General features: G+C 41.7%; 1 protein-coding gene across 4 annotated transcripts in view; it reads left to right on the top strand.

Moving 5' to 3' along the window:
• The window catches only part of FBXW11 (F-box and WD repeat domain containing 11), a 161,582-nt gene that overhangs the window by 85,288 nt on the left and 58,848 nt on the right, over positions 1-17,446 (top strand). For all 4 annotated transcript variants that reach the window (XM_019506543.1, XM_019506542.1, XM_019506545.1 and 1 more), the window contains 2 exons: positions 11,290-11,352; positions 15,254-15,479. In XM_019506543.1, coding sequence (XP_019362088.1) covers positions 11,290-11,352; positions 15,254-15,479 — 289 coding nt within the window. The remainder of the gene's footprint in view (positions 1-11,289; positions 11,353-15,253; positions 15,480-17,446) is intronic.

Raw genomic sequence — 17,446 nt, 5'->3', positions numbered from 1 at the left:
TGAGGGTGCTACAGTGCAGGGCTAGCTGGCAGGCAGCCCCTCACTATAGCACCCTCATGCCCCAGTCAGCCCTGGTCACACATGTTGCAGCAGAGTAAATAACTACCACAGAATAATGCACGTTAGGCAATACTATCCTATGGCAGAGTTAACTGGTTTACGCCAGCCTAATAGCACTGCTCATGTAAATGGTGACACTTCACTGCAGAGCTTAGGCAACTCCACAGTAAGCGTCTTGTGTAGATGCGCCCTGAGAACAGAGGAAGACTGTTTTCCTATATAGCTATTATAGAAAAATGCATAACAAAACAAACGGGTAGCCTGTGTATGCAGTGCAGCCAACTATGGAGTTAAAGAAGACAGGTGCTTAGGGGAATGGGATATTTGTCTACTGTATCTGTCCTTATTTCATCTAGAATTTCAGTGGGGTATGAGGCCTGGTTCAAAAAGGATTATGTATTACAGAATTGTTAGCTCTAGTCATGAATCTAGAGCTTGCAGTTTTGAGTTTTCAGTGCAGTAGGCTTCCCTCTAGGGTAAAGGGTATTTTGATAGGATGCTGTAGTAGACACAGCAGCATTAGGTTATGGTTTTGTATTCTTTTTGAGTGAGTTCTGCATGACACTTGAGGTGCTGAGTTGTGAAGAATATGTAGGTTTAGCAGGTTGCCAAAAAATGCCTGCTTTATCTCTTGGATACAAAAAATCATGAACTAAATATAGACATTGGATTTATGACATATTATAACCTGCCTGACATCTGACTCCCTAGGTACCAATCCACTTTTTACCTGCTACATTCATCCCCCTTCTGTTCTTCCCCTCCCTCCCAGCCTGTCTCTCACCCACTGACTCCTCAGTTTACATCTTCACTGACTGCCTGTCTTGCATGCATACCAGCCCAGTCTCTGGCTTCTTTACTATTCATTCCACCCAGGAACAGCACACACCACCTGCAGAGGCTTTCTTAGCCTGATGAAGGGTTTTTAAACCCAAAAGCTTGCTAAGAAATTTTTCCCAATTATTTCAGTTGGTCTAATAAAAGATATCAGATTCACCCAAAGAATGTTGTCTGCCCGTGTCCTTAGACTAACGCGGTTAGAACCTACAGTCCTTTACCATAGGTGATTCATGGATTGTAAGAGCTGGAAGGGACCTTGCAAGATCATTGGGTCCAGCCCCCTGCACCAGGCAGGCAAGATGCCTGGGGTCAGGTGACACCAGCAAGGTGACCGTCCAGTCTCCTCTTGAAGATTTCTTGGGTAGGTGATTGTGCCACCTCTGGAGGGAGGGAGATTATTTCAAAGTCTGGACACCCTAACTGTGAAGATGTTTTGCCTAGCATTAAACCTGAAACTGTCTTCCAGGAGTTTGTGGCCATTACTCTTGGTTTTCCCCAAGGGTGCCCTGGTGAACAGCTGTTTGCCGAGCCCCTGATGTAGCGGTAAGGTGCTACCAAGTCCACCCTTACAGCCTTCTCTTTTTTAGGCTGAAGAGTCCCAGGTTTCATAGTTTCATAGTAGCTAGGATCAGGAGGGACCTGAACAGATCAAACAGAGACCTGAACAGGGACCTGACTCCCTGCCACAGGGAGGAATGAATGCTGGGTTCACAAGGCCCCAGACAGGTGATCATCCAACCTCCTCTTGAATTTGCCCAAGGTAGGGGTGAGGACCACTTCTCTGGGAAGTTGGTTCCAGATTTTGGCCAGCCTAACTGTAAAAAATTGCCTCCTGATCTCTAACCTAAACCTATTCTCTGTCAGCTTATTACCACTGTTTCTCATCACCCCAGGTCCCTCAGCCTTTCCTTGTATGGCTTGCTGTGCAAGTCTGATCATATGGGTGGCTCTTCTCTGGACTCTTTCAAACTTTACCACATGCTTGTTGAAGTGTGGCACCCAGAACTAGACACAGTACTCCAGCTGTGGTCTCTCCAAAGCTGAGGAAAGTGGAAGAATAACTTCCTTGTTTTGTTTGAGATGCACCGATTGATGCATACCAGGTGTGTTGCTTTGTAGATTTCAGATACCTGCTGTAATCCAGGGAGATGCTGAAGAGTTGCAAGAATTTCTGTAATGTGAAAAGTAAAGAAATATGTATGTGTTACCTGTCTACTCCCTTTACAATTTGACTGACCCTAAACGTTACCTAGTTTAAAGAGAAATAGCTAAATGCAAACAGGATGTCAAGACATTCTCCATTTCATCATTCTTAACATTAATCTAAAGAAAAACGCAAATTAGAAATCTGCCTGCAGCTTTGACATAAGCGTAAAGTATGTTTTTGTACACCATTATAGAGTTAATTATATTTTCTCAGGGAATAAGACCGTATGTTCTGTACATAGTTTTCATAGTCTTATAAATCACTGTTGTTATCAACAGTGGGTTTTAGTTAGGATAATTTTAAATATTCTGTGCGATTATGTACAAATATATTTGGGGGGTAAATAACTCTTAAATTCTGAATTTAGCTGCAGTTCAGGTTTATGCTGTGCTTTGTAGTATGCAAGTGTGCTTGTGTGTAGTTCATTACTATGCCTTGTTGCATTCCTTCCCACATCTTTTCCCTCTGACCTTTTCTTTTACTTCTCAGAATGTTTCTCCATTTTTCTCTTGTCTAAACAAATTCACTTAGTTAATTTTATGATGCTGTTAATCTGACCAAGGACACTCACTTGCACGTTTCAGGTCATAGTGATTCTTAGAACCACTTGTACTCAAATTATTTTTTTTAAGTGGCCATATATCTATTGCAGATTTGGAGATTTTTCCTTCTTTTGAAGAATGTAGTACTTCCATAATGAAAATGGCAGCCTAGATAACCCAGTAGTCCTCTCTTCCCAAATAATGACACCTGCCTTGGAATTGTAGTTTTCAAAAATGCTGTCAAAATCTATTAAAATAAGATTATTTTGTTTTTTCCAGTATATGCCAAACCTTCTAAAACCTTTCCATTTGTTTCTTTGAGTCCTTTGCTCTTATTGTTTATAGATTTCATAGACATTAGGGCTGGAAGGGACCTTGAAGATCATCAAGTCCAGCCCCCTGTCCCAGGGGCAGGAAGCCAGCTAGGGTAAGCAAGGTAGACATCCAAACATTTCTTGAATGAGTCCAGAGTAGGTGTCTGGACCACTTCTGGAGGGAGTCTGTTCTTGGCCTTGGGGGCTCGGACAGTAAAAAAGTTTTTCCTTATGTCCAGCCTAAAATGGTCATGGAGGAGTTTGATTATTGGTCCTTGTTATTCCTTGGGGCACTCTGGTGAACAGGCGTTCCCCCAGATCCTGATGTGTACCCCTTATGTACTTACAGGCAGCCACCAGATCCCCCCCCTGAGCCTGTGCTTTTCCAAGCTGAAGAGTCCCACGGCTCTCGGCCTCTAATCATAAGGCCTATTCTCTTGTCCTCTGATCGTGCATGTGGCTCTCCTCTAGACTCTTTGAAGCTTCTCCACATCCTTCTTGAATTGTGGAGCCCAGAATTGGATGCAGTACTCCAGCTATGGCCTCACCAAGGCTGAGTGCAGCAGGAGGATGACAGCCTGGGATTTACTTGAGAAGTGTCTATGGATGCAAGCCAGAGTTTGGTTTGCTTTACCAGCTGAGACATCACATTGGTGGCTCATGTTCATCTTTTGGTCAGTCATGACCCCCAAGCCTCTTTCAGCCATGGTGCTAGCAAGTGTAGCACTGTCAAGCCTTATAACCGTGCTGCGAGATTTCCCCCCGCCCCCAAGGTGGAGTACCTTGCATTTTTGGTATTGAATGTCATCAGGTTTATATCTGCCCACTTACTAAGCTTATCCAGGTCAGCCTGGATCACTAACCTATCCTTGGGTGTGAACGCTATGCCCCAGAGTTTAGTGTCTTCAGTGAACTTGGCCAGCGTGCTTCTGACACCGATGATCACATCGTTGATAAAGACGTTGAAGAGAACCAGTCCAAGGACAGAGCTTTGGGGAACACCACTGATCACAGTGCCATAATGATTCGCATCCATGAACTACTACTCTCTGGGTCTGACCTTGGAGCCGGTTTCCCAGCCATCAGACTGTGGTGTAGCCGAAGCCACATTTGGCTAATTTTTGAATAAGGAGATCATGGGACACCAAATCAAAGACTTTTTTGAAGTGCAGATATATGATATCAGTCTCTTCTCCCTGGTCCAGGTGATATATCACCTGGTCATAGAAGGAGATGAGACTGGTCAAGCAAGACCTACCTGTGACAAACCCGTGCTGGCTGTCCCTCAGGATGTTGCCATCAGCCAGCTTATCAAGAAGGGTCTCTTTGATAATTTTCTCCAGAATCTTACTGGAGGTCAAAGGTCAAGCTGATTCCCGGCCTGTAATTCCCGGGATCTACTTTCCGCCCTTTCTTGAAGATGGGGGTACCACATTGGCCTTCTTCCAGTCTTCAGGTACTTCACCTGAGCACCACAAATTTTTGAATATTTTTGCCAATGGTTGGGCTGTCACACCTGCCAGCTTCTTGAGTACTCTAGGGTGTAATCTGTCAGGACCAGCTGACTTGAAGATGTCCAGCCTCTCAAGGTATTCCTTTACAAGGTCTGCACCAATGCTGGGTATAGATACACCCTCACCCTGGCTGTCCTCTCATGTTAGGCAGGGCGGTCCCTTTGGGCTGATGAAAGACCGATGCAAAGTACCCATTAAGCAGGTTGGCTTTTTCCTGGGTGTCAGTTATCAGTTGTTCCATTTGGTTCAGCAGAGGTCCAATATTACCCTTACTTTTTTTCTGACTCCTTACATGTCTGAAAAAGGACTTTTTATTATCCTTGATATGTGAAGCTAGATGGAGTTCAGTTACAGCCTTGGCTTCCCTGGTCCGCTCCCTGCAGGCACAGCCAGTGCTGAGTACTCCTTGGTGGTTATTCCAGCTTTCCATCCTTTATAACTCTCTACTTTTAGGCATAGGAGGTCCTTAAGTTCCCTGCTGAGCCAAGGGGGTTGCTGCGCCCTTTTGCTACCCTTCCTCCGTGATGGAATGGATAACGCTTGTGCTGTCAGGATAGCTCCCTTGAGGAGCAATTCCTCCTCTTGGACTCCCTTTTCTGTCAAATCATAGTCCCTTAGGGCCTTGAAAACGAGCCTCCTGAGCTTGTCGAAGTCAGCTTTCCTGAAGTTGAGGAGTTCTGCATCCCTGATGGCGCACAGTCTCTGGACAGAGGAGCTCCAGGCCACAATCTGGCACCCCAGAGACTCCAAAGTGGAGCAAATTTCACAAGGGGAGGTGGCCATGCTCACAGTCCCATGTACCTGGAAACGTCCCAGGCAGCCCCTGCAGCTGAGAGGCAGAGGCTCCGTGTGTGGAACCCAGAACCATGGGTTCCATCTGGGTGGAGGCCTCTGAGGTGCCAGAGGGGGAGGCTGCAGACTCTGAGGGGACCCTCAGGGTGTGGCTTGTGCCCATCTCTATTATGCCATAATAGTTCGGCTGCTGATGGGACTGTGTTCCCTTGGGCGTACAGGCAAGGCCACGGTCCCTCCTGCACTAACTTTTGCACTGGACAGACGAGCGTGCTGTTTGCGAGCCTCTGGTTGCATGGCTGCCTGGGGACTAGGCGAAGTAGGGGGCGGGGAGGGGGGAGGGTTGTGTCCCTCTTCGGCTCTGACTCAGCTGCTCTGCAGCTCCTTTCCCAGGAGTTCTAACATCAATGAGATATAGTTCCTTCCTTCCATCTCACTTGTCTTTCCTTCCTTCACACATTTTGATCCTTGCTTGCGTAACTGTATGGAGTTTAGAGCTTTGAGAATGTAGATGGCCCCCTAAAATATATGTGCTAGCTGTGGAGTAATAACCTTTACTGGTCCAAATAGTTAACATATGCCAGAAGCATATTTCTATGGATAAAAGGTGTGTTGTGAGAAAATTTGGTATTTTAAAAGTCTAATATAGACTAGGCAGCATATAATGTTAACATGTGCTGACTGGCCAAGTTGTATCCCAGAAGCATTAACTTGACCTCCTCTGCAAGCACATAGTAGAACATTGCTTGATATATATTAATGTTAACTTTCTCACAGCACACCTTTCTGTCCCATTCAAGGCAAATTTATGTGATAGAACATAGATGGAAAAATCAGGCAACAAGCCTATGTACTGATGCAGTGAATAAAGACTTCCTGTGAGCCAGGGAGAAAAGCATAGCTTTAACAGTTGAGTCATTTTAAGCTAAGAATTGTTTTGAAGTTGGCAGTGTCCTTGAAAAGGAGCTGTGAATTATTTCCCAGCACTGACAATGTGCTCTGCACAATAGAAGACACAGGTGTCAAGATAGTCTGTGCTCTAGGGAATGTGCTGTCTAGAAGACTTACTCTAATGACAATCATTCTTTTGACTGAATGGGGCTAGGAACCTCCTACCTTGTTTTCCGAAAGGGGAGAAGGGTCAGAGAATAGATCATCCTTTTAGTCGCTGTTCATTTTTCTGAGCAGTAGGGGGAGTAAAGAAGAGTCTCTTGTCCACTCATACTGAGGATGGGAAAAGGAGCAAGTATCCATAATGCCCTGGGGCAGCAGCAGTTGAGTCCTGTGGGGCAGGCAGGGTGGAATTTTCATCTGGGCTGGTAGTAACTGATTGGACACATTTTTAAGGACCTGATTATATGGAAAATACTAATATCTGCCAGACAAGCTAGACGGGTATAGGTTGTAGCCATGTTGGTCTGGGGACATGAGTAGACAATGTTCTTTGGGTAAATCTGATATCTTTTACTAGGCCAAATCAGGTAGTTGGAAAAATTCTTCTTAGCATCTTTTCTGGTATAAGTACACTTCATGAGGCTGAGGAAGCACCTGCAGTTGCTGTGTGCTTTTCCTGGATGGAATGAATAGTAAAGAAGCCAGAGGCTTCCTACCAAACAATACCTGTACACCAGAATGAACACACACTGGAAATCTATCAAAGACAAGAATACCTAATTACCTGTGGGGGCACATTTCTCACAAGAAAACCACTCTCTCTCACTCAGTTACAAGCTCAGTTCTAATCCTCAAAGGGAATTTATAAAACACCTTTCACAGACAAGCCTGTGAACTTCACTTCAACCCACTGGATACAAAAAATCATGGACTAAATAGATGTTGGATTTATGGTACATTATAACCTGCCTAACATCTGACTCCTCAGGTAGCTCTCCACTATTTACCAGCTACATTCATTCCCCTTCCCTGCCACCTGTCTCTTACCCACTGACTCCTCAGTTTACATCTTCACTGACTGGCTTTCTTGCATGCATACCAGCCTTTGGCTTCTTTATTCTTCATTCCATTCAGAAAGAGCACACACCAACTGCAGAAGCTTGCCTAGCCTGATGAAGGGTATTTATACCTGCAAGCTTGCTAAGAAGAATTTTTCCAACTATTTGAGTTGGTCTAATACAAGATATCAGATTTATCCAAAGAATCTTGTCTATATAAGCTAAAGGAAGGTATCCCATTTGTATGGGTCATGCTCCTCTGGTCTTCCAAGTGAGAGTTCCTGTCTGCCTTGTTCATAAGTGTTAGTTCAAAGCTAACATTGTGCAGGTTTTTTGGTTGTTTGTTTACAGTTGTTTCATCTTTTTAAAGCAGCTGCAGTGTTCTTGGGATGCTGATGGAGTTGGCTGATGTGATTGCAGAGCTGTTGGCCATTATCTTTGAAAACTTGTGGCGATCAGGGGAGGTTCTGGATGATTGGAAAAGGGCAAATACAGTGCCCATATTTAAGAAAGTGAAGGAGGAGGATCTGGGGTACTACAGACCAGCCTTACCTCAGTCCATGGAAAAATCATGGACCAGTCATCCATTTCTAAGCATTTGGACAGGAAGGTGATTAGGACAAGTCAGCATGGATTCACCAAGAGCAAGTCATACCTGACCAACCTAATTGCCTTCTTCAGAGCCAGTCATCTCATCATCGATGTGGGGAGAGCATTGCACATGATATACCTTGACTTTAACAAGGCTTTTGATATGGTGTCCCACAATATTCTTGCAAGCAGACTGAGGAAGTATGGGTTGTATGAATGGACTGTAAGGTGGATAGAAAACTGGCTGGATCATCAGGCTCGGAGGGTAATAGTCAATGGTACAGTGTCTAGCTGGCAGCTAAGTGGAGTGTCCCAGAGGGTACTTTTGGGGCAAGCTTCGTTCAACACTAAACAAGGAAGATTAATAGGAAAAATGGGGGGGGGGGGAAACTTAATTACCCCTCAAAATCCACTTGCCACCTGCTTGACTTCAGGGCCTCTAAGACCTTTGTTGTATAGCTTTCCATTACAGAGGAACATGTACCACACAGTCTGCCTACTGCCACCAAAATGAATATAAGCCAAAATGAGCAAGCTTTGTTCAATGTCTTCATCAGCAACCTGGAAGATGGGATGGAGTACACCCTCAGCAAGTCTGCAGGTGACACCAAGCTGATGGGAGTAGTGGATACACTGGAGAGTAGGGCTGGGATTCAGAGAGATCTAGAGAAATTGGAGGATTGGACTAAAAAGAATCTCATGAGATTCAGTGAGGACAAGTGCAAAGTCCTGCACTTAAGCTGGAGCAATCCCATGCACTGGTACAAGATGAGGGCTGACTGGCTGGGCAGCAGCTCTGCAGAAAAGGACCTGGGGGTTACAGTGGGCAATTAAGCTGCATATGAGGCAACAGTGCGCCCTTGTGCTGCAGGCTAACGGCATACTGGGCTGCATTAGTAGGAGTGTTGCCATCAGATCGCAGAAAGTGATTTTTCCCCTTTGTTCAGTACTGGTGAGACCACATCTGGAGTACTGTGTCCAGTTTGGGCCCCCCGCCCACCCCCTCACTACAGAAAGGATTTGGATAAATTGTAGAGTCCAGTGGAGAGCAACAAGAATGGTTCAGGAGTGGAACACATGACTTCTAAGGAGAGGCTGAGGAAACTGGATTTCTTTATTCAGAGGAGACCGAGAGGGGATTTAATAGCAGCCTTCATGTACCTGAAGTGGGGTCGAAAGAGGATAGAGCTGGACTGTTTTCAGTGGTGGCTGCTGACGGAACAAGAAGCAAGGGTCTCAAGTTGCAGCAAGGGAAGTGTAGGTTCGATATTAGGAAGAACTCTCTCACTAGGAGGGTAGTAAAACCGTGGAACAGGTTACCTAGAGAGGTGGCAGAATCTCCATCCTTGGAGGTTAAGACCTAGCTAGACACAGCCTTAGCTGGAATTGATCTAGTTGGGGATGGTTCTGCTTTGAGTAGGGGGTTGGACTAGAAGATCTCATGAGGTCCTTTCCAACCCTAATTTTCTATGATTCTCTTTCAAAAACAGGTATAGATAACTTTAGCTGTTGTTTTTTAATGATCTGGTATCATTTGACTGGTGCAAGGCGGCAGTATGCCAGTAAATCATGTCTGTTAATTTGAGCTCCCTCTGGTGGTTTGCAGGGAATTGATTGTTCATGAAAGGTTGTTTAGATTGGTGACAATGTGTCTATTAAAAAAAGAAGAAAGAAAATAAATGAACAAACAAACCAAAATACAGTCCCAAACAGATTCTAGTTTTAAAATGTGATGAAGTGTGTAAGTTTTGCCTTCAGTATGCATAGGCTCATCTCCTAGAAGTTTTTAAAAACATTAGCAGAATTTGAATTGCCTGTACCCATGTTTGGATAACCTGTCTCTCTCATCTCCCTCCTCTCTGAGCCATTGACGCCTAGGTTTTTATTCTGCTTCAGTCGATGCATATTTTGTAAATGGAGCAGTTGGTATTTTTGTACAAACATACTCATTTTGGTGGCAGTAGGCAGAATGTACGTGTTCCTCTGTAGTGGAAAGCTATACAGCAGGGGTCTTAGAGGCCCTAAAGTCAAGCAGGTGGCAAGTGGATTTTGTGGGGTAATTAAGTTTCCCACCCCCTCCCCATTTTTCCTATTAATCTTCCTTGTTTAGTCTTGAAATGCATCCATTTTCTGTGATTCACTATTATCGCATGTGGAGGAGGAAAGAATGCCTAATGTTCTTTTAAGCTTGCATAGTATTCTGGAAGGAGTGTTGACTCCTAAGGGATCCTTGCACGGTTAATATTGCAAAGATTAATACTGTAGAGATCATATAATCCAGAACGATAGGCCGATAAAAAGAATACAAGGCTGGGAAGCAGGATACAGTATACAAACAAAAGTGAATGATGAAGCTCGTATCTTAATCCCATTTTTAAAAATTTTTTTCTAGACCAAATGTTATGTAGCAGGGAAGATGAATAATGTTAAAATGCATTACTGTTATATAACTTTTGTTTATAAATACAGTTTTCCCTGACAAGTCCCTTCATTAATCCGTTATCAGTTGGCCAATTTCTTGTAGGCATGAGTGATGGAGGGGGTGGGTGAGTGCATGGTGGGAAGTTCAATGACTAGTAATTATAAAGGTGTGGGGGAGAAGTAAGATGGAATGGATGATTGCTGTAGTCTTAGAAGTAGATTTGAGGGAATGGATGTGGGTAGATAATGGAGAAATGATGGGAGTGAACAGAGGATAACAAAAATTGGGGTGAAGTAGAAATGTAAAGATGAGGTATACTGACAGAGGAGGATTCAGAGATTACCATAAAGAACAGGACGGGAGGGGAGAGTGGTAAAAGTCAAAATGGAAATGTAAAAGGGGAGAAGACAGAATTTTTGAGAGGAGAATTTGGAGAGACTGAAAGAAAAATAGGGGAAAGGCAGTAGCTGTTAAATCTCTTTGAGACTTTAGAAAGTAATTGTCAGAGCACCTAAAATATTCTGTAGGCAACAAGCCTGCATTGTTTCATTGAGCTAGATTATGTGAAAAATTTCTTTTATTTATAAATTTTTTATACTATTGCATGTCTGTAAAAGGGTACACTGAATGAGTTTTTATGATCTCAGTGTCTGTATTTTAATTGTACATTAGAAGCTCAGTTTTAATTGCTTTAACTGTTGTGGCATTTACCTCAGTGAGAGAGACTTATTTTCCATTGAGATGAACACTGAAGAGCTACCTGTGAACTAATAACAAAAACATTTGAAGAGGGGTCAAGAATGGAATTATCTTTATGGTAAATGGAACAAATAAACACTGGTACAAAGGAAACTTGACTACTTTCAGTGCCTAGGCTGTATGCAACTACAAGTTTCTGTTGTTGAGGTGTTGTTGGGGGTTTTTTTGGCTGGCTAGCTGGCTTTTTTTTTTTTTTTTCTTCTCTGCCCCCCCCCCCCAATTTTTTACACAGGCTTACAATAGTTTTATAAATTAAATGTGGAGGAAATTCAAATAACATTTCTTTTTTCCTCTAGAACACATCAGTAATGGAGGATCAGAATGAAGATGAGTCTCCAAAGAAAAATACCTTATGGCAGGTAGGACTGAATTTCTTAAAGAAAGGAAATAAATAATTGAAGCGTTCTCGCTGTCTTACATTTATGAAGCTTCCAAATGCTTGCCTTTGGAAATCTATTGTCCCTTTTTTACACATTTGGCTTAATCATCCTAAAAGTAGTTTGGCCTTCAGATGGAAGACAACAGTGACCAGTTTATAAAGTTGACTGATCTTTTTAGAATTTGCTTTTTTCATATCCTTTGAAATTAGATACAACTCCAGCTTTAAAACATACTTTACAGTGCAAAGTGCAACAGCCATCAATCGGTCCATTAATGGAAAGAATATGGTCTGAGACTGTCCTACAATTACAGGGAATGACTGTGATATAGATTGTTTAACAGATGCTGTTCTGTAAAGTGAGTATCCCAGTCTCACTGCCCATACGCTATGAATTTCTGTTCATTCTTTACTTTGGATTAAGTTTAAGTGGTTATCTTCACAATGTAAAAATCACAATCTTCTATCCCTGATCAGATCAACTTGTACTATGGAAGGCTAGTCTAGAGTTGACTCAGTCCCTCTGATGTACTATGTATCAATAGGATGTTTATATGTAGATAATTTAAAATATAGAATCTTAGTAGTGAAAACAATTGTTATCGAAAAATTTAGCTGCATATTGATTGGGTTATCTTTCAGTATTTTGCAGCTCAAACTTGACTCCAAAATCCAGTGTTCATCAATTACTTGTCAGAATATCATATCAATTTCATTAATTTAACTTTGATATTCTAATGACAAGAAATAGAATTTGAACTTCTAATTCCATTGCTAAGAATGGAAATATCTTCTTGTGCTGCTATATTTGAGACTTGCCTGATACCAATTAAAATTTTTTTAAAATAAAAAGCTACTTGCCAAAATCCTGCAGTTCATTGTATTTTTATTAAATTTCCTAATCTTTGAGATTATTTGCTACGTGGGTGTAGGAGCCAATTTCTTTTCCAAGCTATTGGGCTTCTGACTCGTAAGTTGCTGGGTGGTGACCCATCCAACAACTATGTTAGCTAGGTGTGGCAGAATTCAATTTTTATCGATAAACAAAGATTTCATCTGACAGTCTGGTGAAAAAATATTTTTGCTGGCAATCATTGAAATTTACATACAGGAGACATTAAAAAAAATCTGAGGTGGAGGTAAAGAAATGGTGTGGTGGAGAGGGATTTGAGACTATGTACGCAGGCAAAGTGGCAGCTGTAGAAGCTTGGGGCTGTGCCAGTAAGGCTGTGCTGGAAGGGGGTTTGGAGGGGTAGAGCTGGTAGCAACAGGGAGCTTGGTGCCACTGGCCACTCACTCTGCCCAGGTCCCAGCCAGGGAAGGGGCCAAACTCCCACGGAGCCTGGCCTGGGCTGGCCCTTGTGTGATAGGGGCAGGAGCCAAGCTCCCATTGAGGTTGGGCTCCATGGGAGTTTGGCCCCTGTCCAGGCTGAAACATGGGCAGAATGATGGGTGGGCAGCACCAAGCTCCTGGATGCTATAAGCCGTGGCCATCCTATTTCCCCTCCCCACCAGCACAGCCTTACTGGTACGGCTCCCAGCTCGTGTGTGTGCGTGTATACACACGTGATAAATTGATAAAAATTGAAAATTACACCCCTAATTTAGTGTAATCCTGAAAATTTCAATGGATTAAAAATAGAAGTAAATGCTTAAAAATAAACATTGATTTTCAGCCATCAAAATTAATTAAAAAAGAATTATAATATAGTGCTTTCAAGCATGGTCTAGGGCTACTAAGGCCAAACTTCTGTCAGACTTTTCCAGTCAGCACTAAAATAATAGAGAATGGATCTTTGTGTTTACAAACTGAAACTTCAGGAATGCCCTAATCATTAATGGTCTCTAAGACTTGAAATTAACTTTTACATGAGCTACTAGATTTTGGTGTGAAAGAACAGGCTTGATTTCCAAGGACAGAAAGTTAAATAATCGCTTTTCACCTTTCTTTAACTCGGGGACTGTATCTTGAGGTTTACCCATGCAGCACCTTGGCCTTTCATTCATGGTCACTAGCAACATGTTGTAGAAACAAGTGTTCTTGTAACAGAAAAGTGAAAGGAAGCTGAAGAGAACCTCATTGTGATATGGGTGGCTGCTATTTTCTACATCAATTTTGTTTCTCTGTGCCTGGATATTAGACTTAATTTGCAATTAGTCACAAACCATCACTTATATTATGTAGACCAATGTTTCTCAACCTGTGGGCTGACTCAAAAGTGGGTCACAAGAATATATGAAAGGGTCACAAACAAACTTTAAAAATCAATTCTCCTTTTAAAGGAGAAAAATGTAGGAAACCATGGCTCTTCCCTTGCAGGCTGGCAGAGTTCTAGCCTTCAAGAGACAGCTTGGAGGACCCCTGCCCCCCCACCCCACGCACTGGAGGGGCTGGGGGTGAGGGGCAGCAGGTCAGGTCTGGCCATTGATGTTTACAAATGGGTCCTGGTACAAAAAAGGTTGAGAATCCCTGATGTATACCACATGTATTTGTAGCTATTACAAATCATGGAACTATAAGCATTCCTGATGATTTGAGCAAAACTCATATGTGCACAAAGATATGCAAAATAATCCTCAGCATAGGAAAGGCACAAAATGTCTTTGGTTGTAAGGTTTAAGCTGCACTTTCTTAGTTTCAAAGGGCTTTTGGAAACCTGAATCCTGAAGTCAGTTGAAACTGACAGTGTCTCCTTGTCCTTTTAATATCTGCAGACCTTTCCAAAAGAGCTCCATGGATCAGTTGAATGGCCTTTTAAGTATCTCGTATAAAAAGCATAGCGGGGTATTCTTATCTATTTGCTTCTGAAGATTCTAATACATTCTAGACTACATATAAATATTACCTTAGTCTGCGTGCTGTAGTTGTTAATGGAGCTGTTTCTCTTGCTATCACTGTTCTCGATTGCACGGATATCTTATGGGTATAGGTAGTAGCCATGTTGGCCTAAGGAAATAGGAAGACAAGGTACTATGGGTACATCTGATATATTTTATTAGACCAGCTCAAATAGTTGGAAAGATTCTTCTTTGCAAGGTTTTGGGTATAAATACCCTTTGTCAGGCTGAGGAAGCATCTGCAGTTGGTCTCATGGCATTTTCTGTTATAATTTGTGGTGTGATTTCAAACACTAGGTGGCACTCCAGGCATAATGATGGTTAGAAATCCATGTTACTTCCATGATGCTTCTTGGTAATGACAGCATGGCCTTGAACTCCCTTTTTTTTTTTTTCATTCTACTATATTTAATAGCAATATTTTAGTAACTTACATGGGAAGATCCGCTGGGTAGCTAAAGATCCGTGGCCCCATTTAATTGTTCTGTGTGTCTGTATCTGTATACCCCCAGATGGCTGGAGTGGACTGACGGAAGGGAAAAACTTCAGCTTAAACATGCATAATGTCAGTCTTCTGTGATGGGACAACAAATAAAAAAAAATTGATGAGACTTTTTTAAAATTTGATATTTCTAACTAAACAATACATACCTTATCTTTTCAGTTATTTTGTATAATTGTAAACATTGAAACTATTGGAAATTGCTTGTGGATGGAATATATACAGTAGAAACTAATGGGCTTAAAGATATCTTTGTCTTAAATTGAATGATTGTCTTCAGTTTTCTTTACTTCTTAAAAAGTAAGACGATTCTAGTCTTTCTCTAGAGCTAGAAGTTTAAATAAGTGTAAAAGACTTCCCATAATGCATTGAAAGCAAAATATCAAAGTTCATCATTCTGGCATAAATGATCACATTAATTTATAATGTGTTGATGTATTTCTCTGCATTTTCTCGCACTTTGCCTAAGTGTTCTAATCAGACTTTGCTTAGAAATGCATAATTCTATAAGCATTAATGCTTATCTTTTTTCTAAAAATAGATAAGTAATGGAACTTCATCTGTGATAGTTTCGAGAAAACGACCATCAGAAGGAAACTACGAGAAGGAAAAGGACTTATGTATTAAATATTTTGACCAGTGGTCTGAATCAGATCAGGTTGAGTTTGTGGAGCATCTTATTTCACGAATGTGTCACTATCAGCATGGACATATTAACTCTTATTTGAAGCCCATGTTACAACGGGACTTCATCACTGCGTTACCAGGTAATAAACATTGTATATACAAGAGTTGGTTGGATAAGTACTTATTTTACTTTCCTTTAGTGGCTACGAGGATGTGTGCATGTGAGAAATATAAATTATACAGACATGCGTAACATTTTTGACTGTGTTCATGTTAAGCCATTCATTTCTGTGATTAATTGAACTGGCCACTGGATGCCAGTATTGTTCCACGTAATGCAGTTTAAATAGTGTGTTCTAAAGAACAAGTCTCTTTTTAAATGAATCTCAGTTGTTAACAACAATTGCACCTTTACTGCAAACTAGATCCCAGCTTTTTTTCCATACCAAACCCATAGGCTTAGAAAATGCTGTCAGATGCATGGTTTTGATTTGTCAAGTCTTTACTTCATTTTCACTACATTTTCTGTTCTCTCCCAAGTTTTCTAAACTTTTTTGAATTAACTCCTCCTTAAAAAGGCTGTCTGCTTGGATCAAGTAGTTTAGACATTTGTCTGGTTTTTGCTACTGAGTCGTAATAAAATAAAGTTGCAGAACATTTATGTAGTCCAGCTGTCATTCCCTACTTCAGTCATTCAGTTTTATGTAATGCCTCAGATTAGCACAAACCTTTATCAGTATTTTGTATAATATAATCCTTTTATGCCCGTTCCATAGAGCACTATGCTTCTGGATTTATGTAATCTCTGTTTTTGGACTGTTTTTGTGAGATGTGTTCTGTGCAAGCAAAATTCAGGAAAACAGTTCACTGTAAAATTTTGCTTTTGTTACTGTTTTGATGATGTTTTTTCTCGCATCCAATAACATTTCCTGCATTGATTCTACTGTATTCTGTATGTATTTTCCATATAAACAAAAATCATGGATATGGAAACCATTTGTCTCATAAAAATTCAGGGGTTGCTTGGTAGTCATCTTTATTAATTAACTAGTTAGTTAAATAATAGGATAGTGTCCAGAACCAGTTCTCCCCAATCACTGATAGCCTGCTGGCTTGGATTTGGGAAGTTTTGATGAAAGTTGCAGAGATCACTTAAACTTGTTTTGGTTGTTCCTCAAATAAGGTTAAGAATTTGCTTGTTTGTTTGCAAAATAGCTCAGTTGTTTTACAGGGTGTATTTGATTTAAATCAAGATGTAAATCGTGTTTTACATCACTGATGGGAAGCCTCAATTTAATCATTATTTTCTACAAAAAGTACACTCTTGTCGTTTGATATCCTCTTGTCATTTAATGTCCTGAAACTCTGCACTTTTAGAGAGGTAAGGGATTTCCTCCGTTTACACAAACCTGCAGAGAGACAATAGGGCTGATGGGTAGGTAAATAGGGCTGTTAACGCTCATCTTCATATACTGCTGTTAACAAGGATGTTATCTCTGGAGATGCAAATCCACAGTTTGAGAAGTGAAACTAAGCATCACAGAGATAAGCTTAATGGGAACTTCTAGAGAGTGAGCACTGAGTCCCATTGGGTAGAGTGGTTTTTTTAATCTTTAATCTCTACTAAACTATAGAGGAGCCTCTGGGAACCCCATATGATTGGGCCCATAATATAGTCTATGGCCTGTTGTGACCTATTTATACAACTTTTCTAAAAAAGTTGCATGAATATATTGTCTCAAATAGTATATAATTAGAAGTATATATAAGTAGAAGTTATCCCTGTAGTATATAATTAGGAGTATCCTATCCTAATCGCTATTCCATGATTATATTTTTGAGCTTTAAAATACCTTAAATTAAAACTTATATATAGGTTGTGTGCGGATCACCCTCCTGCCCCCGGCACTTGCAGGACAGCTGCCCCATGGCATGGGTGCAGTGCAGTGCAGCTCAGCAGGGCTCTGCGTGCTGCCTGGGACAGGGGCTGAGCAGTGCTGGGCTCCAGCTGACAGGTGGAGCTGCCTCAGCTGTCAGCATGCGGGGCCCTTCCAAGCAGCACTGCACCCACACCATGAGGCAGCTATCCCATGAGTGCTGGGGGGGG

The sequence above is a fragment of the Gavialis gangeticus genome, unplaced genomic scaffold (genome assembly GCF_001723915.1).
Source record: "Gavialis gangeticus isolate Ggan-Ray unplaced genomic scaffold, GavGan_comp1, whole genome shotgun sequence".
Lineage (NCBI taxonomy): Eukaryota > Metazoa > Chordata > Crocodylia > Gavialidae > Gavialis > Gavialis gangeticus.
The sequence above is the reverse complement of the archived record's forward strand: the minus strand, read 5'-3'. Positions and strand labels throughout refer to the sequence as shown.